Source organism: Papilio machaon, chromosome 11, assembly GCF_912999745.1.
Source record: "Papilio machaon chromosome 11, ilPapMach1.1, whole genome shotgun sequence".
Lineage (NCBI taxonomy): Eukaryota > Metazoa > Arthropoda > Insecta > Lepidoptera > Papilionidae > Papilio > Papilio machaon.
In genome coordinates, this window is record NC_059996.1 from 6,563,363 (window position 1) to 6,582,257 (window position 18,895).

General features: G+C 33.2%; 1 protein-coding gene across 1 annotated transcript; it reads left to right on the top strand.

Annotated features, from left to right (window-relative positions):
• Positions 1 to 14,201: 14,201 nt before the first annotated feature.
• Positions 14,202 to 18,302, top strand: LOC123721412 (uncharacterized protein K02A2.6-like). Its single transcript, XM_045680103.1, has one exon. The coding sequence runs from the start codon at positions 14,202 to 14,204 to the stop codon at positions 18,300 to 18,302; it is 4,101 nt and encodes a 1,366-aa protein (XP_045536059.1).
• Positions 18,303 to 18,895: the final 593 nt, after the last annotated feature.

Here is an 18,895-nt window from a genome sequence, read left to right on the forward strand (position 1 = left end):
TTAACCTACTTAAAGGTTTTTACACAGAAATATTAAGTGACAAACGAAAATATAGATACACATTGCATACTGAATTTCTAAATAATAATGGCTTGTTTTCGGCTATACTGTTATACATGTTGTCTACACTTCACTACTAAAGTACATACATTGTTATCAAACATCTCAAAAATTCTATACTCACAAACAATGTTTTCGTCAATGAAATTAAATAAAATGTTTACAGCTACTGCACAAAACAAACCTAGTATAATAATTTTTATAGCCGTTTGTTATTGATCTTGTATTATGAAGCCAATTGAATGGCTCTTTCCCTGAAGGAGATTATCTTGATTGCGTATTGTTAACGCAATGTTTGCAAACTGCGTAGCAAAAAATATTGGCCGTTTTATGATAGCAATAAAGCATTTACGTGTTCGGAAAGGAAAAGCTAATAAGGCCATTAAAATTATATTGATATTGCTCGACAGGGCGTCCGCACAAAGGCTTAAAGGTTCATGTTTTTTAAACACGACGAATCGTATTTATACTAAACTTGTATGTACCACTAGATACCACTGTTTAGCTTCTGGTTTCTCCAAATTGAACTTTACCTTGATTGTTTTTAAGAATATTAAAATTTCTAATTGTTTGTTGATACGCAAATATATACGTTGTTTGGGTAAAGTGTAAAATTTTACATGATTTAATCAAATCCTACCAATTACAAATGTAACACGTAAACCTAAAAGGTCGTAATTTTACAACTTAAAAGTTATATTGATATTAGACTATATTTTATTAGCTTGACGTTTTTATTAAAACGATATTTTAGTAAAAATATTTGCCTAGTTTAATTCTTTTCACATAAAAAGTAAATTGAACACGAATCTTTCATAGCGACATTAGTTTCCTAATAACTTTGCAAAAACTGTTTCTTAACATATTTTTATAGGTTGTACTTCGATCGACGATACGAAACGCTTTCATAGCATACATCTACGTAAGTTGTAAGAGCTTTAATATCTGTCCGTAGTAATAAGTACAATAAATTCTGTGATTATCTTCATACAAAAATTGAGATTCATTTATAGCGTTGGAATTTTACGTCGTAAAATTTTATGAACGGATTAAATTTGTAATTTTTACGAGTGTTTGCTTTAAGCTTGAATTAACACATGAAATGTTTTACAACGTACAGTTAGAAATTACCTCTAAAATTTAACAAAGACTTCTAACAAATAATAAATAAGATAATTGTTTTTTATATGATTAATATATAACTATGAACTAGAATACTTGCAAAGGCCATGTGCAGATCACACTCTTGATTATCAAAAGGAAAATCATGAAAAAATAACGATTAAGGAACTCCAAATATATTAAAATAGATATTGCTCGTTATTGCAACTAAAAGCTACGTAAACATATCATAAAATGTTTTAATTGTAATGAACGTATACAAATTCTAATAAACAAATATTTTGTTATTAAGGTATGTATACACGTGTGAAACGAAGCGTATCGCACGCGCAACAAATTCTTAATCACCTCGGCCAACGCAAGCCCAACTCGAGGAATTTAGTGCGTCTAATTGCGTTTCTGTGTTGTCGGTACATCTCAATTAGTCAGGCTCAATACTGGCATGAACATTCAAAGCCGAACTTTACGACTGTGTGCACGCTCCTTATCTGAATGACTAAAACAGTTCACGGTGGTTACAGTTCAATTTTGAAGTAATTGTTGAAAGAAAATTATGACCTATAACCACACAAAATGATTCTTCCCAAGATAAGAAACTGCTGGCCTCAAAGTCGCTACGTCTTCACTAGATTTAGTAACAGAAATCTAAGGGCCCATTAAAGTAAACATTAGCCTACTCTGAGTATGACAGTAGTAAAGCTTACTATTTACCTTCGCGAGCGCATTAACGTAAGATTTAATCCATTTGTGAAGCGGACTACTATTGAATTATTTTTAATAATTTTTTTATAACCTAAATTTATTTTTTTAAACATAATGGTAGGCAACAAAGTACTTTGAAAATATTTAAAACAGTCAAAGATATTTTGTTTACTTTCAAATGGTTAGCATGTCGAAAGCAACACGCAAAGATTATAAAACAAAAAGCATTACCGTGTTTTGATTAAACCTTACCGAAGTTTCAACGTTACTAAACAATAATGGAGTTATTTCGTCATGAGAAGTGTAAATTTATTTTGGAAATCTTTATCTCATTCCCATAATAAATCTCAATATTATAAAAAATATCTTACTGATACGATAAATTAGTTAGTGAAGTATTAAAGATAAAATTTCATATGTTTGAGCTTTTGTGACTCAAACCTTGCTGAACTGTTTTTTTTTTTTTTAAGTTAAAGTACGCTATGATGCATTTTTCTCAACTGTATATTTTCACTACGAAAGACTCATAGAAAAATATACTCTTATCATTCTTATCTGTGTGTCACATTAGTTGAAAAACAATGGTTCCAAAAATAATTTTCGGTACGAATGTTTTATTTTTAAGATCTTTTAAACCTAGAATAAACAGTAAATCTCACAATATTAAATATATAAAATATTAAACCAAACAAAAAATCACCAAACATGACCAGGTATACCAACTATTTGAAAAACAATTTATGGACTACAATTATTTAACTTGTAATGATAATATCAAGTAACTTATTACGTCTCGCAAAAAATTGAAGGATTTCGTACAAGAAAAAAAAAACAAAAAAAGTTATTTAATGAATTCAAATATCAATCTCATCAGGAACGTAATATCAATTTTAACAATAAACTTTTTATCAACATCAAATACAATCATTTCATTACAAGTTCAATCTTAGAAAAAAAAAACCAATTGATGTCTACAACGAGTTCATTTCAAACTATTTTCCTTTAATTACCATAGTAAAAAATTCGCTGACTCTTATAAAATCAGTTATATTTTGCTCTTGAGAATATCGTCTAATGAGCGTTATCATTTAAATTTACGGACAGTCATGGTCAAGAGCACATTATGTTATGAGCACATAAGAGCACATTCTGTTATGTACTTTGATTCAAATGAATTGACTGTACCAATAAAATTCGACTACATAGAATTTCAAGTATAGAACATTTTTGTTGTAGCAAATTAAAATAATTAAATCGTTAAATTAAAAAAAATATATATTCGTAATTTTCGCAGCATTTTTAAGTGCGGCAAAGAGCATGATATTTTTTTGTGTTTTTTTAATAAATTGAAAACGGCGCTAATTTTATAAAATAAACGTGATTTAAAAGAGAAGCAGTGATACGGCTCTCGCTTCATCGGTCAATTACAAAAAGGTAATCCCGGGGAGGCACTTAATGAATCATTATGGCCGGCGGCGCGGCCAAGCCGATGGGTGACGCTTACGGAATTTATAGCCCAAGTTGCCTTTTCTAATATAAATTAACACAATTATATTATAACTAAGTCACTAAATGAAAACTAAAAGTTTAGTTAGAATCTATTCAGGACTGGAATAACTTATTTGTTTCGTCGTAATCTTATATTTGATGTTGAGATAAAAATAACTTAGGTTCTTGTGATAGTTCAACATGATGGGTTCTACTAGAAATAATTTTAATACTTGCAAAAATTCTAGAGAAATATTTCTCTGACTAGACTGGGTTCTTGTACCTTTATTTCGAGCAATAAATAATTGTTTTTTTTTTCATTTTTGGAGTACACTTCTAATATTGTGATACCGAGAGTACCGAGAGGTACACTCCACGTACATACATATTACTTTGTAATTTTTCAGACAAAACGATGTCGACGATATAAAAATATAGGTGAAAACATAATTATTGTTTTAATTTTGGACAAGTAATGATATATCTCGAAGTTTAAAGTCTGCACTATGAATTTTAACGAGCCTGCAGCTAGACGGACGTTTGAGCGACTCGGAGTCAAAGGCGAAGCGCGTCGACATCAGTCATAGAGACCCGGTGTGACCTTGCCTTTATAGCGGCGAGCAGAGGCGTGGTGTGAAAGTGCATTCACTGTGAACTGATCACTATATACAGCGAGCTTTTAGATAAGCTTTTATATCCTACGTATTTCTTTTTCACATTTTCATTCATGTTCCTTTTTTTTCCTTTAAAACAGAGAATAAGGAATATGAATGAACGTATACGGATAAATTTATTATTATTTTTGATCCCGTCCTGCCCTTTCTACATATTTTTTACGGAAGTAAAGAGTTCTAAATTAGCAGCCGAATTAATAATTTATTAGACTCTTAAGGTAACATAGGACAGAGGTAATGAACGTTTTAAAAAAAGATGGAGCGCGCGACGCGACCGTGCATACAGAAGTAGGCTTAAGAGCCCGTGTAATTCTAAATAATCGTTCCGAGAAGTCGTTTTGTAAAAAATATTTACGGCGATACAATTTGATCTCATCGTAAAATGCGCCAAGCAATTTTATGTCTTAGTCACTGGTAATACGAACTAAAAATGTTATTTATTAAATCAAAACGGTAAGCAATTTGTACATTAATTTGGTGACATATTCTGAATTCTAATTTTATTCTTATCTTATTTTAAAAAACATTCGAAATATTACGAACTTGTAACAATATTTTATACTTTATTTCTACAAAATAAATAAAATGGTTTTTTACACAAAGTTATCACAATCGAAAAGTTCGTTTTATGTTAAGCAACCATCTCTACTTTATATAAAAAAAAACATATAACCTTTAACGTAAATATATGCAATTATTACATAGAAAGAATTTCATAATATCCAAAATTCCAAAATACTAAGACATCAGCACACTAAGTACAGTACAGTAAAATACAGTGACCGTACCGCTTAATACAGTATTTTGTATCCCTTAATAAAAATAAATGTAACAGCATAAAACATTTCCTTGTAATTTCATCTAAAAAGTATTTGTGTAACATCATGAGATTCTGCCTCAAGCTAAGAAATATAAATGATCCAAACTTCCATTATATTTTGACCTGCGTGTTCCATTTTAAAACTTATATCTAAAAGCGACATAGCAGTCACGTTAGACTGGATACCATGCTTTATAGCCAGCCTTTGCGTTACCAACAAAAATCATGTCTTTATTAGAACGATTACGTTTATTATGATTTTTTAAATTGAGTTTGATTACAACGTAATCCATTGAGTTGGTCAAAATTGTTAATATTTCTAATGTAAGAAACATTTTATTTGTACATTAAGAATGAATTTTCTTTTACTGTACTCACAAAGATGCTTATTTTCAGTAATCGAATGTATTGAGTTTAGGTATTCATAAGAACTGAACTGAACTTTTATTTTAAGGCGAGTAAAGAAGCTCAAGGTTCAATGGAAACTTGTCGAAGAACTTAAAGCTAATAAGTGTTATTTTTATTGTTCCGTAAACGTAAAATACTACAGTTAAAATAGTATTACATAACACTTATATACTAATTTTAATTGTGATATTTATGTGGTAATTTATATATGCAATATTTCAATATGTACAGTTTTGTAAGCTTTGTTCCGTGATATTAAACAAGAGTAAATGAAAACAAACATGTCAAAAAAGGCTTTTGTGGTTCCACAAAGAGCCTAAGCCCATGGCAATCTGGCAGACTTCATTTCGTTTGAATCTCCTTTCGGTCTGTGATTACGGCCTGTGTGGGTCGCTCTAAAAATAAAACGGCGGGGCTTCCAAACACATGTCATTTGTCAGCGTTTCGCTTACACGACGCGGAGTAATTTACGATGTTCTTCGGAGCAACGCTCAAGTGGCTTTGTTCTTATTATTTCATATTACAAGTTTCGTTTAAAATTTATTTCGATTTATTGATATCTATTGATATAAGTATTTAGCAATGAAAACGTCTGTAAGATAATAGGATCAAGAATGTTGTAATTGTACTAACATTTTGTACGTGACTGTTAATAACAAAGTTTATTAACTAAATATGTAGATTACTACAGTTAAAGAAAATAAATAATTTAATTTATAAAATATTAGATTGTGCAGTAATTCTTAAAACTTTAAACGAATACTTATCATATTTGGATAAATCTTAAAGCACTTGCAAAGTAAATAATGTCATTTTTATACCAAAGCTTAACCAAGTAGAGTTAAAATGTCAAACGCCCTCCGGTCGTAATTCAAATGACGTATGGCGTTCGAAATTAGGTTGGATTAGTGATTTCATGGGGTTTTTACTCGATCCTGTCGCGTAGTGGCGCGTATTCGGTTACATGCCACCGCGCTGCGAACGGAACTCAAAAAATCAAAGCAATGAATCAAGCTAATTTGGACATAAAATACGTTGAACGTTTTATTTTTATACATTTTTAGGTTTATAAAATAACTTTATTGGTAAGGAACTTTCAATTGTACTTTCTTTTTCTTAAGTATTTGACTGGCATACGATTTGGCTATTTGAATGAACTTTGCTAGGTAACCGTTAAAGTTAATGTTTCTGAAATTTTAGTCGTTTTTTGCTATTTTTGCATTTGCTAATAGAGCATTCTTAGATCATACTTACAAAAACACATAAAATTGTCAAAGACTAAACAATACCTTAAAGAGTTTATCCTTCACAATAGAGTAAAGCGCATTTAACGAAAATAATTATATCCTAATCTTACTAATATTATAAATGCCGGTGGATGTTTGTTTGTAGATATCTCCAGAAGGCCTCAACAGATTTCGATGAAATTTGCCATAGATGTAGATCATAGTTTGGAGGAACACATAAACTACTTAGTGTCTTTTAATTCCGCGGGGACGTAGTCGCGGGTGACAGCTATTACGTAATAAAATTTCAGTTTAAAAATGTAGAGTTACAAAATTAGCCTAGTCTTTAAGTCTGTATGATGTAAACAACGACTTGATATCAAAAAGTAACCCGCCATATTATCATCGTGTTTGAAAAAGACGTAACACTTGAGTGAGTATCGTGCCTCGATAACGCCGATAACTTATAATCTTTGTGCCATAGTTAACAATCACACCCAATTGAGGGAGCGGCGTAAATTGTCGCCTTGAGCTGTGTATGAAAAACCTCTAGAACAAAAAGTTGTATTCGTAAACAGGGATTTTTAAATTGTAAATTTACATGGTTTGAGCTTTATAACTTTGTGTTTTTTTTGTATTGAAAAACATGAAATGTACGTATTAAATTGATTTCAACTACTTATAACTTAATGTAGATTTTTTAAACCGTACAAAAAATATAAACACTTATTTAGGATTTAAAAAAAGTATTAAAAAACCTATTTACTCTATTGATATAAAACCTTTTTATCTGTACCTAATACAAGTATTTATTTTTTATAATTATTATTAGTAGTAACATCAAGCTTTGGACAAACTATCATCAACACTGAAAGCTCCGGTTCAGTGATAGGTAATTATTTACTCAATGTCACTCAGATATATCATTAAAAAATAATACTGAGATAAATATAGAACAAAACATTATAGGTATACAAATAGCGCTTCAAGTAACAACACCATTAAAAGCAATTACAGCTTAGTATTATTAAAAATATTATAAAGCGGTAAGATATGTATTGTAAAGACATAATTGGGCGCTCTCTTAAACAATGGTCGGAGGCTCCCGCCCGCGGCTACAAGTAAACGAAGCATGCTCTCACGTACGATATAACCAGTCTCTTTAGATCTTTCAGGCTTAAACCAAACACGATTATTATTTAGATTTTTAATATAGAATTTAGAAATGAATAGGCCATCAGTGACTGGTATTTACTATTCGATTTGACATGACATTTGGTCATTTGTTTATCAAGAGTTTCTAACCATTGAAAGATGTTTTTTGGGAGTCCTAAGTTAATTCCTTTGTGAGGAAACTAACTAGGTTATATACATTATTTTTTTATATTATTATTTTCCTGGACCAACTCATTAAAATTTAACTAGAACTGGAACTCTGGATGTAACAAACTAGTAAAGATAGATAATAATGTCTTCGAATACAATCATAATGAGAAATGATATTTACACATTTCACTGGCTGACAATGTTATTTAATGTCTATAGATTTATTTCGGATAGCTTAAATAAATGATACAAACAAGTGTGTTTTTAAATTCGATCATAGTCGTCCTGGTTAACTTTTCGCTGAGATTTTACGATACAATCCAATATTATTATGAAGACTTCTAATTATACTATCTTTTATATTGTTAATAAATTATATGGACTTGAACATCTGTTAAGACCGCTTAATCTTTGCCAGAGTTCCGTTCTATGCCTCCCGGAGGTCTCGTAGAGGGCACCTATTTAATCTAGCCGTGCAAAATATCGCGTATCATGTATATTAATGTAAACTGCTTTTATTGCTTATGTTGTTGGCAATTTATTCATTGCACTACAAAAGCTTTATATTTATGCGGAAAATAAATTGTACCCGCATTGAGAATTAACGCTTAAAGTTAATTTTATTTTTGATAAATTAAATATGACCTGGAAAACACAAAACACGTAATAAGTAGCCTATGTGGCCTTCGTATTCATTAACGTAAAGTGAAGAATAAGTTAACCGACAAATGCTCTCAATTGTAATTTCATTATCATTACGCACTCTATTTTCTAATGCTGTCACACAATTCATGTCACATTAATTGCCATAAGAACCAATAGCATTAATTAATATAACCTTTACTTCTTTTTAACGTAAGATAACCTTTCCCGCACTACATCCAGTTTACGGTAACGAGATTTACTTATATCTAACTAACGACTCCACTTCATCTTATAGCTTTCGAGCTATTGTTCACCTGACAAGGCGCACGATAATATTGAAATACCGCAAGTGAATAGACCGCTCTATTCATCTATCTTTCCATCGTCGTTACTCACCGCGACACACAGACGGACGCGTTTAGAATACAAATGACGTCGCAATTTTACTCAAAATCTTCGCAAAAAGGCTGAAGAAAATTCGGACAAAATCAAGAATAAAATATACGTATCTAGACACGACTTGATCTTCAATTATTTTAGATTAGGCATTAGTATCTTTTGGCTTTGATTATTATTATATCTTTTCGGCCAACTTTGACTTATCCTTGGAGTTTTCCATTTATGTTCGAAAATCCTTCGTTCAAATGAATATATGGTGATCTCTCAGCTGTCAGTTGTGATAATAATTGAACATGCCATAAAAGAATGAAGTCGGTAAGGTATAACAGTAATTACAATTATTAAAACTTACTTATAACTACAATGAAAATTGAAATACATTAAAAAATGTTGAACACCCTGTATAACCCATACATTAATTGATTTCGAACTGTTAATAGACATTCGTGATGTGCAAATACTCTGGTAATCGAAATAAATAGCCGCAATTAAGAAGTCAAATATAACCGAAGGTAGATCACAACAATGCTTGTCATTTATCATTGCTGTATATATCACAAGTAGCTATTGATGCAACAGTATGATTAGCTCATTGTATGAGAGCTACCGTTTTGTATATCCGACAAGGTTACGTTAATAAGTAGCAATGGATATAATGAAGTACCGTTCCATACGCCTTTCGCACTGTTCACATTACACAAGATATGACAGCGTTAAAGTGATATTGATTAAAATATTCAATAACCACTTTAATGCTCATTAACAAGTGTGCGTATCATCGCATGTGGGTACTAGATTTTATTCCCTTACAAGAAAAAATTGGACAGCTCAAAGAGTAAGTACTAACGGGCAGTAATATTCTTTATGATTCTGCGTCTCGTTTAGAACTGAGATTGTTCCTCGTCTATTATATTTTACTTCAAGCATAAATGCTAGAAACATATGTAACTTTAATAGCAATGATAAATTATTTAAGTTGGAACAATTACCGCTTAATAGGTCTCATTTTCAACTCAATCTTTGTTATTCCGAGAGTACATTTTTAACATGAATAGGGACAAAGGAGTAATATATACCTATTAAAGCGTACTACCAAATGAATTCGTTATTCACTAGTTCAAAAACACTAGTTTTATTTTACTGTGTATTGAAATGTTTTGATTTTAACTGTTTATTGAGGTCGAAGTGTAATTATGTAAGCTGTGGTGGGGTAGTAGCGTCCGTTATTGACGGACAGATGTCGATCCACTGACCGTCATTTGTGATCCGGAGTAAGCAAATTACGTACATAACTGCGGCTAGCGGCCAATTACTGGATGTTTTCGAATCGTACAATTGTGTACTGCGGTCATAAGAAATAATTATGTCGTCAAAGTATAGCTTTTGAAATTAACTGTAAATGAAAAGATAACAGATGTTTATGTTTTCAACTTCGTAAATACTTTGTCATAATTGTTGTTATAAATGTACAGGTCAAATTTTCTTTTTAGAACAACTGTTAATCTATGAAAAATTTTCACAAGGTTTCATATTTCTAGATAATGCTATTTTTTTTGTAAAAGGTGTGTAAAAAGTGCAATGAAGATAATCTTACTAACTTAATAATGGATGTTTGTTTGAAGGTATCCCCGGAACGGCTCAACGGATCTTGAATTTTTGGCATATAGGTAGAGTATTGTCTGGAAGAACACATAGGCTCCTTATTATTATTTTTTTTAATTCCGCGCGGGCGGAGTTACGAGCGACAACTAAGTTCTAGTATAAATTTCAATTCATCTCGAAATTCCAAAATTTCAAGCATTAAAACGTTTATATTCATCATCATCAGCTTGTATCATTTCGCTAAAATTCTTTCATTCAGCGACTTCCTGCCGTCCGCATTATGTCATGTAGGAGCTCACACGCTTCTTTTCTGCTTTTTTTAATTAAAAATAAAAAGTTGAAATTTGTAATTTACACAAGTCAGAAGCTATTAAAATATTTACATCCTTTTTATCCACTCTTTACTGTTGTATATATGATGTGTATATAGGATGTGTAAGTTTTTATAATAATTTATACATTAATATTTTTGATAATACCTTTAGGATATCCAAATAACATTAAATGTAATTTAGCTTTGCAATAAATATATCCTTCTTCCTCTTAAACAAAACCACATTCACGAAAACAACTAAGTGCATTTAAACAACCGCGTAGACTACATCTTACTAATCTTATAAATGTGAATGTTTGTATGTATAGATAGATATTTGTTTGGAACCTCTCTGAAATTTGGTATAGACGTAGAACATATAGCCTGGAAGAACACAGAGGCTACCAATTAAGTTTTTTTTAGAACACCGCGCGGATGGAGTCGCGGGCGACAACTAGCTCTATGTTAAATAGATTTAACTCAAAAATAATTTAACAGACAAAAACTGGATAATTAAAAACGCCTACTTAATTAATGTTGAAAATGAAATTCGATGGATGGAAATAAAATTTTATTACAATTCTTATCTTCCATAAAAGGCAACTATGAATACCGAAAAAATTAAGATTTTATAAAAGCTTTTTGTATCGAAAACAACTTGAGAATTTAATTGCAATCAAAAATGCTTATGGCGGGTCAGAGTATACATTAGTGAGTAAAAATGTTGCATGCATTGCGCGAATGTGAGCGTTCTGTAGGTTTGTTTAGCGGCCACAATGCGCTGCACTAACGAGTCCCTCGACTGAATAAAACATTGCCAATATATCAGCGAATTTCACAAGCGATCAGCGATCGAATTTGAGGATTCTATAAAAGAGACGCAATATAAAGAGACTTAACGGCAAGCTACTAATTAATATCATACTAAGGTTACGGCTTGATCAGTTATTTATAGTGTTTACTATTCATTTTCCCTTTCAGCCTATAAGCTAATTCGAGTCACTTGATTGAGAAGAATTCGCGGAGTACATCGTACATACCCAGAATATTTCACATTTTTTATATGCAAAGGTGACAAACAAGCAAACGGTCACTTGAATTCGCCGAAATAGCGAGGCTAAGGTTGCCCATGGACATCCGCAAATGTAGATGCCTTGCCTACCTTTAATCAACGGAGGAACACACAGAAAGTGGACATTTCCCCTTCCCATGCGTCCCCTCTTTCGCCAAATCCACTTCCCCTTCTCATCCTTTCCTGATAAGAAAAGTTTTGAATGATGAAAAGAAGAGCTTTGAATTATAATTTAAATATATTATATCGGCGAATACCATCTTACTAATGTTATAAATGCAAATGCTTAGATGGATGAATGGATGTTTGTTTGAAGGTATCTCCGGAACTGCTTCACGGATCTTTATAAAATTTGGCACAGATGTAGAACATAGTCTCGAAGGATACATAGGCTATTTTTATGTTTTTTATTTAATACCGCGCGGACGGAGTCGCGGAAGACAGCTAGTATTTTATATAGTAAATTAAAGACTTTGTGTTTTTTTAGGATTGGTAATCGCTTGTCACTTAAGCCTAAAAATTAAGCTGGAACGTTTCACTTTGTACAATAGACTTGGTTTGGCTGTAACCTAAATATCGGATTGTAGCACCACAAGCGTTCTGCGGAAATGTTTATTCGATTGAATAAAATATTTTACTTTGTGGTGCGCCAATAAAATGAGAGTTCAATCGAGTTCATGATTAAATTTTCACATTTCAATTAATTCGACATTGAAGGTGTGTTCAAATATTTTTAATATAACTTATCAATGTTTTATAATTATATTAACGGCTCCGAATTATAGAGATAATTTTAATAAATGAAAGGTAAAGTTTATTGACACGAGTCAATCGCCGTAATTAAATTATTGTACTCGGAAATAAAATAAATAATCACGTATATATGAAACATAGACAGCTATTACTTCAGGCGGAAAAACTTATTCATTAACTATTACTTCGAGAATTTAAACGAAGTATTTATCAACTCAACTAAGCGTTCCCTTTCCCTTTACTATTTTTTTTTCATAACAAATTAAGCCTCATTTGGAATACATTCACACAACTTGTACTTAGAATGATGTCAATTTAACAATTATCACAGCAATTTGCCGTGAGAATTTGCGAGCTTTTTGTTACAAACTGCATAAAATCTATGTTGTCTCCCTTATTTTGTACTTGACTTCAATTTAATGACAGTCATTAAGCTGTATATTCTATAGGGGACAATAACTTTCCACAATGTCTTACCAAACCGACATCTTATTTACGTTTATTACGTATAATGACTTAGTCATCTGTCGGTCATTGCTAAAGGAAATTAAAGCGCACTGGCTGGTACTAATTACGTGTATGCCTCACATTTATAAACTATTTTTATACCAGCACCTGTACTCGGCTGTGATAACTCGTTAGTCTGGTATGATGACCGTCAAGTGATACCCGCTGAGTGACATTGCTGTAATCACAATGTTGTTTACACGACACGACAACGTGACGACTAAGATCTTGACGAAAATAGTCTTCTATTGACACACGTGTATTAAATTATGAGATAAAGACCATTTACTGATAAACAATACCTTAAAACGTATAGAACTAACAATACGAAACAATAGGTATACTAGTAAATCTTACAAAGGCTGTAGTCGTTAATAAGTCGAAAATTTCTTGACTGTTTATGATTAAAATGTAGACAAAAAGCATTATAATATCTTATGGTTACTGATATTTTGCTTGTAACTATGACTTGTTTAGCTAAATGTCTGTTTCTATATATCATATGGTGGCAAGCGAACAAGCGGCTACCTAGTCATCCCCACATTTGCAGATGCGTTGCCTACCTTTAATCAACATAGGAGGGACGTACAGAAAGAAGATATTTCCCCTTCCTATGCATCCTAAATATTCGTCAAATTACCTTTCCCTTACCATCGTTTAAAACCGAGTGTTATCGTTGTCTATAAAATCCTTTAAAAGCATATATAGAGCAAAAATCTACTAGTAAAATAACGAAACAAAAAATGTAATGCAATTTAAATTAACTACATTATTGTTTGTTCGTTGTAATCAACGGCAGCTGCTGGTTGAAGGCAGATTTCTGAACTCAATTATTAAATGTTACGATACCAATTGCAATTATGTTTTTACTTGACACTTAGCTATACAGGGTAACATTAATTATGTGGTGTATCACCTCTTTCATAATTAAGTTACTGGCCGGTAAGCCAGTGAGATCATAATCAATAATGTGTCAACTATGTCAATTATGTCATTAATAAAAATAATGTAAATATAGACAACAATGCATTTTATTTCTTTATGTATATTTAATATTGGCGACGAGTTTTAAACCCACGATCACATGGAAAAAGTAAAAAAACAGCGGAGTACCCAAAGAGGGTTACTCACTAGAATAGAAAAATATGTAACATCGAGGGCGTCGATGTCTGACGAGGACATCGATGCTCGCTCTGAGAGCCTTAATACAGCGATTAAGTCTCTGCGAGAGCTTCAGCAAAAGATCGAAGACCACACCGTCGACCAGCATGACGAGACCGCTTACGAGCAAGAACAGGAGTACAGATACGATTTCGAAGAGCTGTACACAACAATTTTCACGAAACTATTAACGAAAAAGAAACTAAACCAACGACAGCAAGAACAACAACAGCGAGCGCAACATCATAATGAACAACAGGTGCATGACCAGCAGCAGATACGTGAGAGCATACCTAAAATACAATTTCAACCACTAGGAGCATCAGAAACTTTCAACAACTTTAAGAAAAGACTAGAAGCCTACTTTCGATTGAATAATATTACCAAAGATCAAACAAAAACCAACATTATACTATCTACATTGTCACCGGAGCTCCATGAAAAGCTCTGTGACTTAGTGTGCCCAGAAGAACCAATTAACATGTCATTTGATCTCATCACCGAAACACTTAATGAATATGTAGATCCAAAACCTAGTAAATGGGCCCTACAACATAAATTCATATCAAGAATACAAAAATCTGATGAAACTATAGCTCAATTCACAGCGGAACTAAAAAAATTAACAACAAACTGCGAATTTAACTGTCAACATTGTGAGAAGAACACATCAGAAAGTTTCCTTTGCCTACAATTCATACGAGGCTTAAAAGATAATGATGCAAGAACAAAAATTTTACAAGATCAAAATAAATGCACATTTAAAGAACTAGTTCAAATAGCAATATCAATCGAAATGGCAAAAACAGAAAACGACACTATTGCTACAAATGTATTGCCCAGCACGAGTAACGGCAGTATTGACAAAGTTTCTACAAACACATATCGACCTAAAACTTCAAACTCAAGACAAATCACACGCCGAGATTTATTAGGTAAATGTTTTCGCTGCGGATCTTCTCATGAAACGAGGATATGTAACGCCAGCAATGTCACCTGCCGGAAATGCAATAAAATCGGCCATCTTGCCCGCGTTTGCCTACAACGCAAACCTAATCTGCACTACAAGGCACCAAGACCCAATTCGCACCAACTAGAAGAGCCGAACAATAGCGATAACGATGACTTGAACGATATCAATATGATATCTGGCGAAAGAACTGAGAAATTCATGATATCAGTACAGATCGAGAACGCAAAGCTGAAAATGGAATTTGATACTGGAGCAACATTAACGTCAATGTCAATGCGAGACTATAGAAAACTGAATATTGGAAAAAGACTGTTCCACACAGACATTAAACTTCGTACTTACACAGGAGAAGTAATAAAAGCAGTTGGAGTCACTTACGTTAAATGCAAATACCAAGAGAAGGAATTTCACGGTAAACTATATTTAATCAATGGCAATGTAGATCCTATTTTTGGACGCAGTTGGATGAAGGAACTGGAAAACTTGAACTTAGCAGATATAAAAACTATACAAGACACAAAGAACTTAGAACTAGACCAACTCTTACAACTTTATAAAACTTCAGTTTTTAAGTCCGACCTGGGTAAAATACCTAATTATAAGGGACACTTAAACCTTAAAGAAAACACACAACCAATTTTTATCAAACCTCGAAGAATACCCTACGCTTTAAAAACTAAAGTGGATGAAGAAATAGAGCGACTTTGCAAGCTAGGGGTCATTACGAAAGTTGACCACTCTGAGTGGGGAACACCAGTGGTACCAGTTGTCAAGCCGAATGGGTCAATCCGACTTTGCGCAGACTACAAAGTTACATTAAATAAAGTTATATTGGATGAAAAATACCCAATACCGATGATAGAAGATATCTTTGCAGAAATGAATGGCGGCAAGCTATTTTGTACACTTGACATAACTCAAGCATACCTTAATATGGTCATGGACGACGAAAGCGCAATGCTACAAACACTCAGTACACACAAAGGTACATACAAAGTAAATAGACTTATGTTCGGTGTGAAAGTCGCGCCTAGCTTGTGGCAAGGATTTATGGACAGACTCTTGCAGGGGCTGGAAGGAGTCAAATGCTTTTTCGATGATATAATTATACAAGGAGATTCCAAGGAAAAATTGTTACAAAGACTTAAGCTTGTGCTTGATAAACTGAAAGAAAGCAACCTCAGAGTAAACAAGGATAAGTGCCAATTTTTTAAAACAAGTATAAATTACCTAGGGCACACTATAGATAAAGATGGCCTGCACAAAAACAAGGACAAGATAAATGCTATAATAAAAACAGAACGCCCAGTAAACACTGCAGGATTGAGAACGTTTCTCGGTATGGCAAATTTTTATAATAAATTCATACCCAATCTCGCATCCATCACGAATCCCTTGAACAACTTATTAAAGAAAGAATCAAGTTTCCAATGGACTACACAATGTGAAGAAGCCTTCACCAAAATCAAAAAAGAAATATTAAGCGAAAGAGTATTGACACACTTTGATCCAACAAAACCACTAGTATTGGCCACTGATGCTTCACCACTAGGGCTTGGTGCAGTCCTATCTCACAGACTTACTGACGGATCAGAGAGGCCTGTTGCGTTTGCCTCGAGAACATTATCTGACAGCGAGAAAAGATATAGTCAAATTGACAAAGAAGCTACGGCGATTTACTGGGGATTAAAAAAAATTTTCTACTATATCTACGGCCGAAAATTTACCCTCATAACAGACCACAAACCACTTACAAGCATATTTCATCCAAGTAAAACCTTACCAGCAATGAGCACTATGAGGTTATTTCATTATGCCCACTTCTTGTCCGGATTTGACTACAATATTGAATATAGAACTTCAGCGAATAACTCCAATGCCGACTACCTATCAAGATTTCCAATAGAGTCTACAAGGATTAATAAAATAGACCAGAACTACAATTTCCAATTAGAGCAAATTAATACTATAGACATCAACCCAAATACGATAGCAACCGAGACTAAAAATGATTCAGAACACAGACCTCTACTACAGGCACTTAATTCAGGAATCTCGCTAAGAACACTCGGTTTCAAGGACAATGAGTTCACATTACATGACGGCTGTATACTAAGAGGAGCGCGCGTTCTTATCCCTAGAACACTTCAAGAACGCGTGCTAAATGAACTACATCTCGGCCATCCAGGAATAGTTAAGATGAAATTATTGGCGCGCAGTTTTGTATATTGGAAGGGGATTGATAACGACATCGAAAAGAAGGTGAAATCGTGCAGAACTTGCAGACTACAACAGAATGAACCTGAAAAAGCACCACTTCATCATTGGGAACGACCTGATGGACCTTGGCAAAGATTGCACATTGATTTTGCGGGACCTTTCCAGGGTCACCAACTTTTTATAATAGTAGATGCATTTTCAAAATGGATTGAGATAATACCTACCAAAACCACAACAACTACTTGGTGCGTCCAAAAACTGAAAGAATTATTTTGCACCTTTGGAATACCACAAATTTTAGTTTCTGACAACGGACAACAATTTATCTCAGAAGAGTTTGAAGCATTCCTCAAAGACAGTATGATCGTTCATAAGACGTCTGCTCCATACCATCCAGCAACGAACGGTCAAGCCGAACGATACGTTCAAACCGTGAAAAGGATACTACGAAGCTTAGAGGGGGAAGGAGGCACAATATATCAAAAGCTCCTCACGACTAAAACACGACTTCGTCGAACGCCGGACGCTAACGGCCAGACCCCCTACCAACTTATGTTTGGTAGGGAGGTACGCACGTCGCTACATGCCATGTTCTTGAGAGGGGAACTCCGACGACCATCAGATAAACACCAGCCACATCTTATCAAAAAGTTCAATCCAGGCGACCGCATCCAGGCCCGTGATTATACCGTCGGCTCCACGCAGCGCTGGCGTTTCGGGACCATTCAGGAACGTTTAGGGAGACTACATTATAAAATAATAACTGATGACGGCTCTGTCTGGCGTAGGCACATTGACCAGCTCCTAGCTGCTCCCTTGGTCCAAAGCTAGGGGGGGAGAACTGTGGTGTATCACCTCTTTCATAATTAAGTTACTGGCCGGTAAGCCAGTGAGATCATAATCAATAATGTGTCAACTATGTCAATTATGTCATTAATAAAAATAATGTAAATATAGACAACAATGCATTTTATTTCTTTATGTATATTTAATAAATTATATTTATTTTTAAAAACAATAAAGTTAAAAAATTTTACTCTTAGCTATAGGATGGCCAATATTCTGTTCATGGCATCCTTAAAAACATTTTCAATATATTACAAGTTTAAGTGTAAATGGCTATAACCTATATTTGATAAATTACCACAACATATACCTGTAAATACTCACACATTCATAGAATAGATGGCAATATTGATATGTAATATGGACATGTTTTTCACCCAGCGTGAGTGCTTTTATCAATACATATTATCTTTAAAATAAAACTCATTTTGAATCAATAAAGGTCGTTTAAATTATAATCAAGTTGTTATCACATCTGTTGCCATCAGCTCTTGCTATCAACAAGTTTAATTTCAAGACGAGTTGCGTTGTTTTATATTTTTTTATTGGCTTCTGTCGCGCGACCTATCGAGCAATTA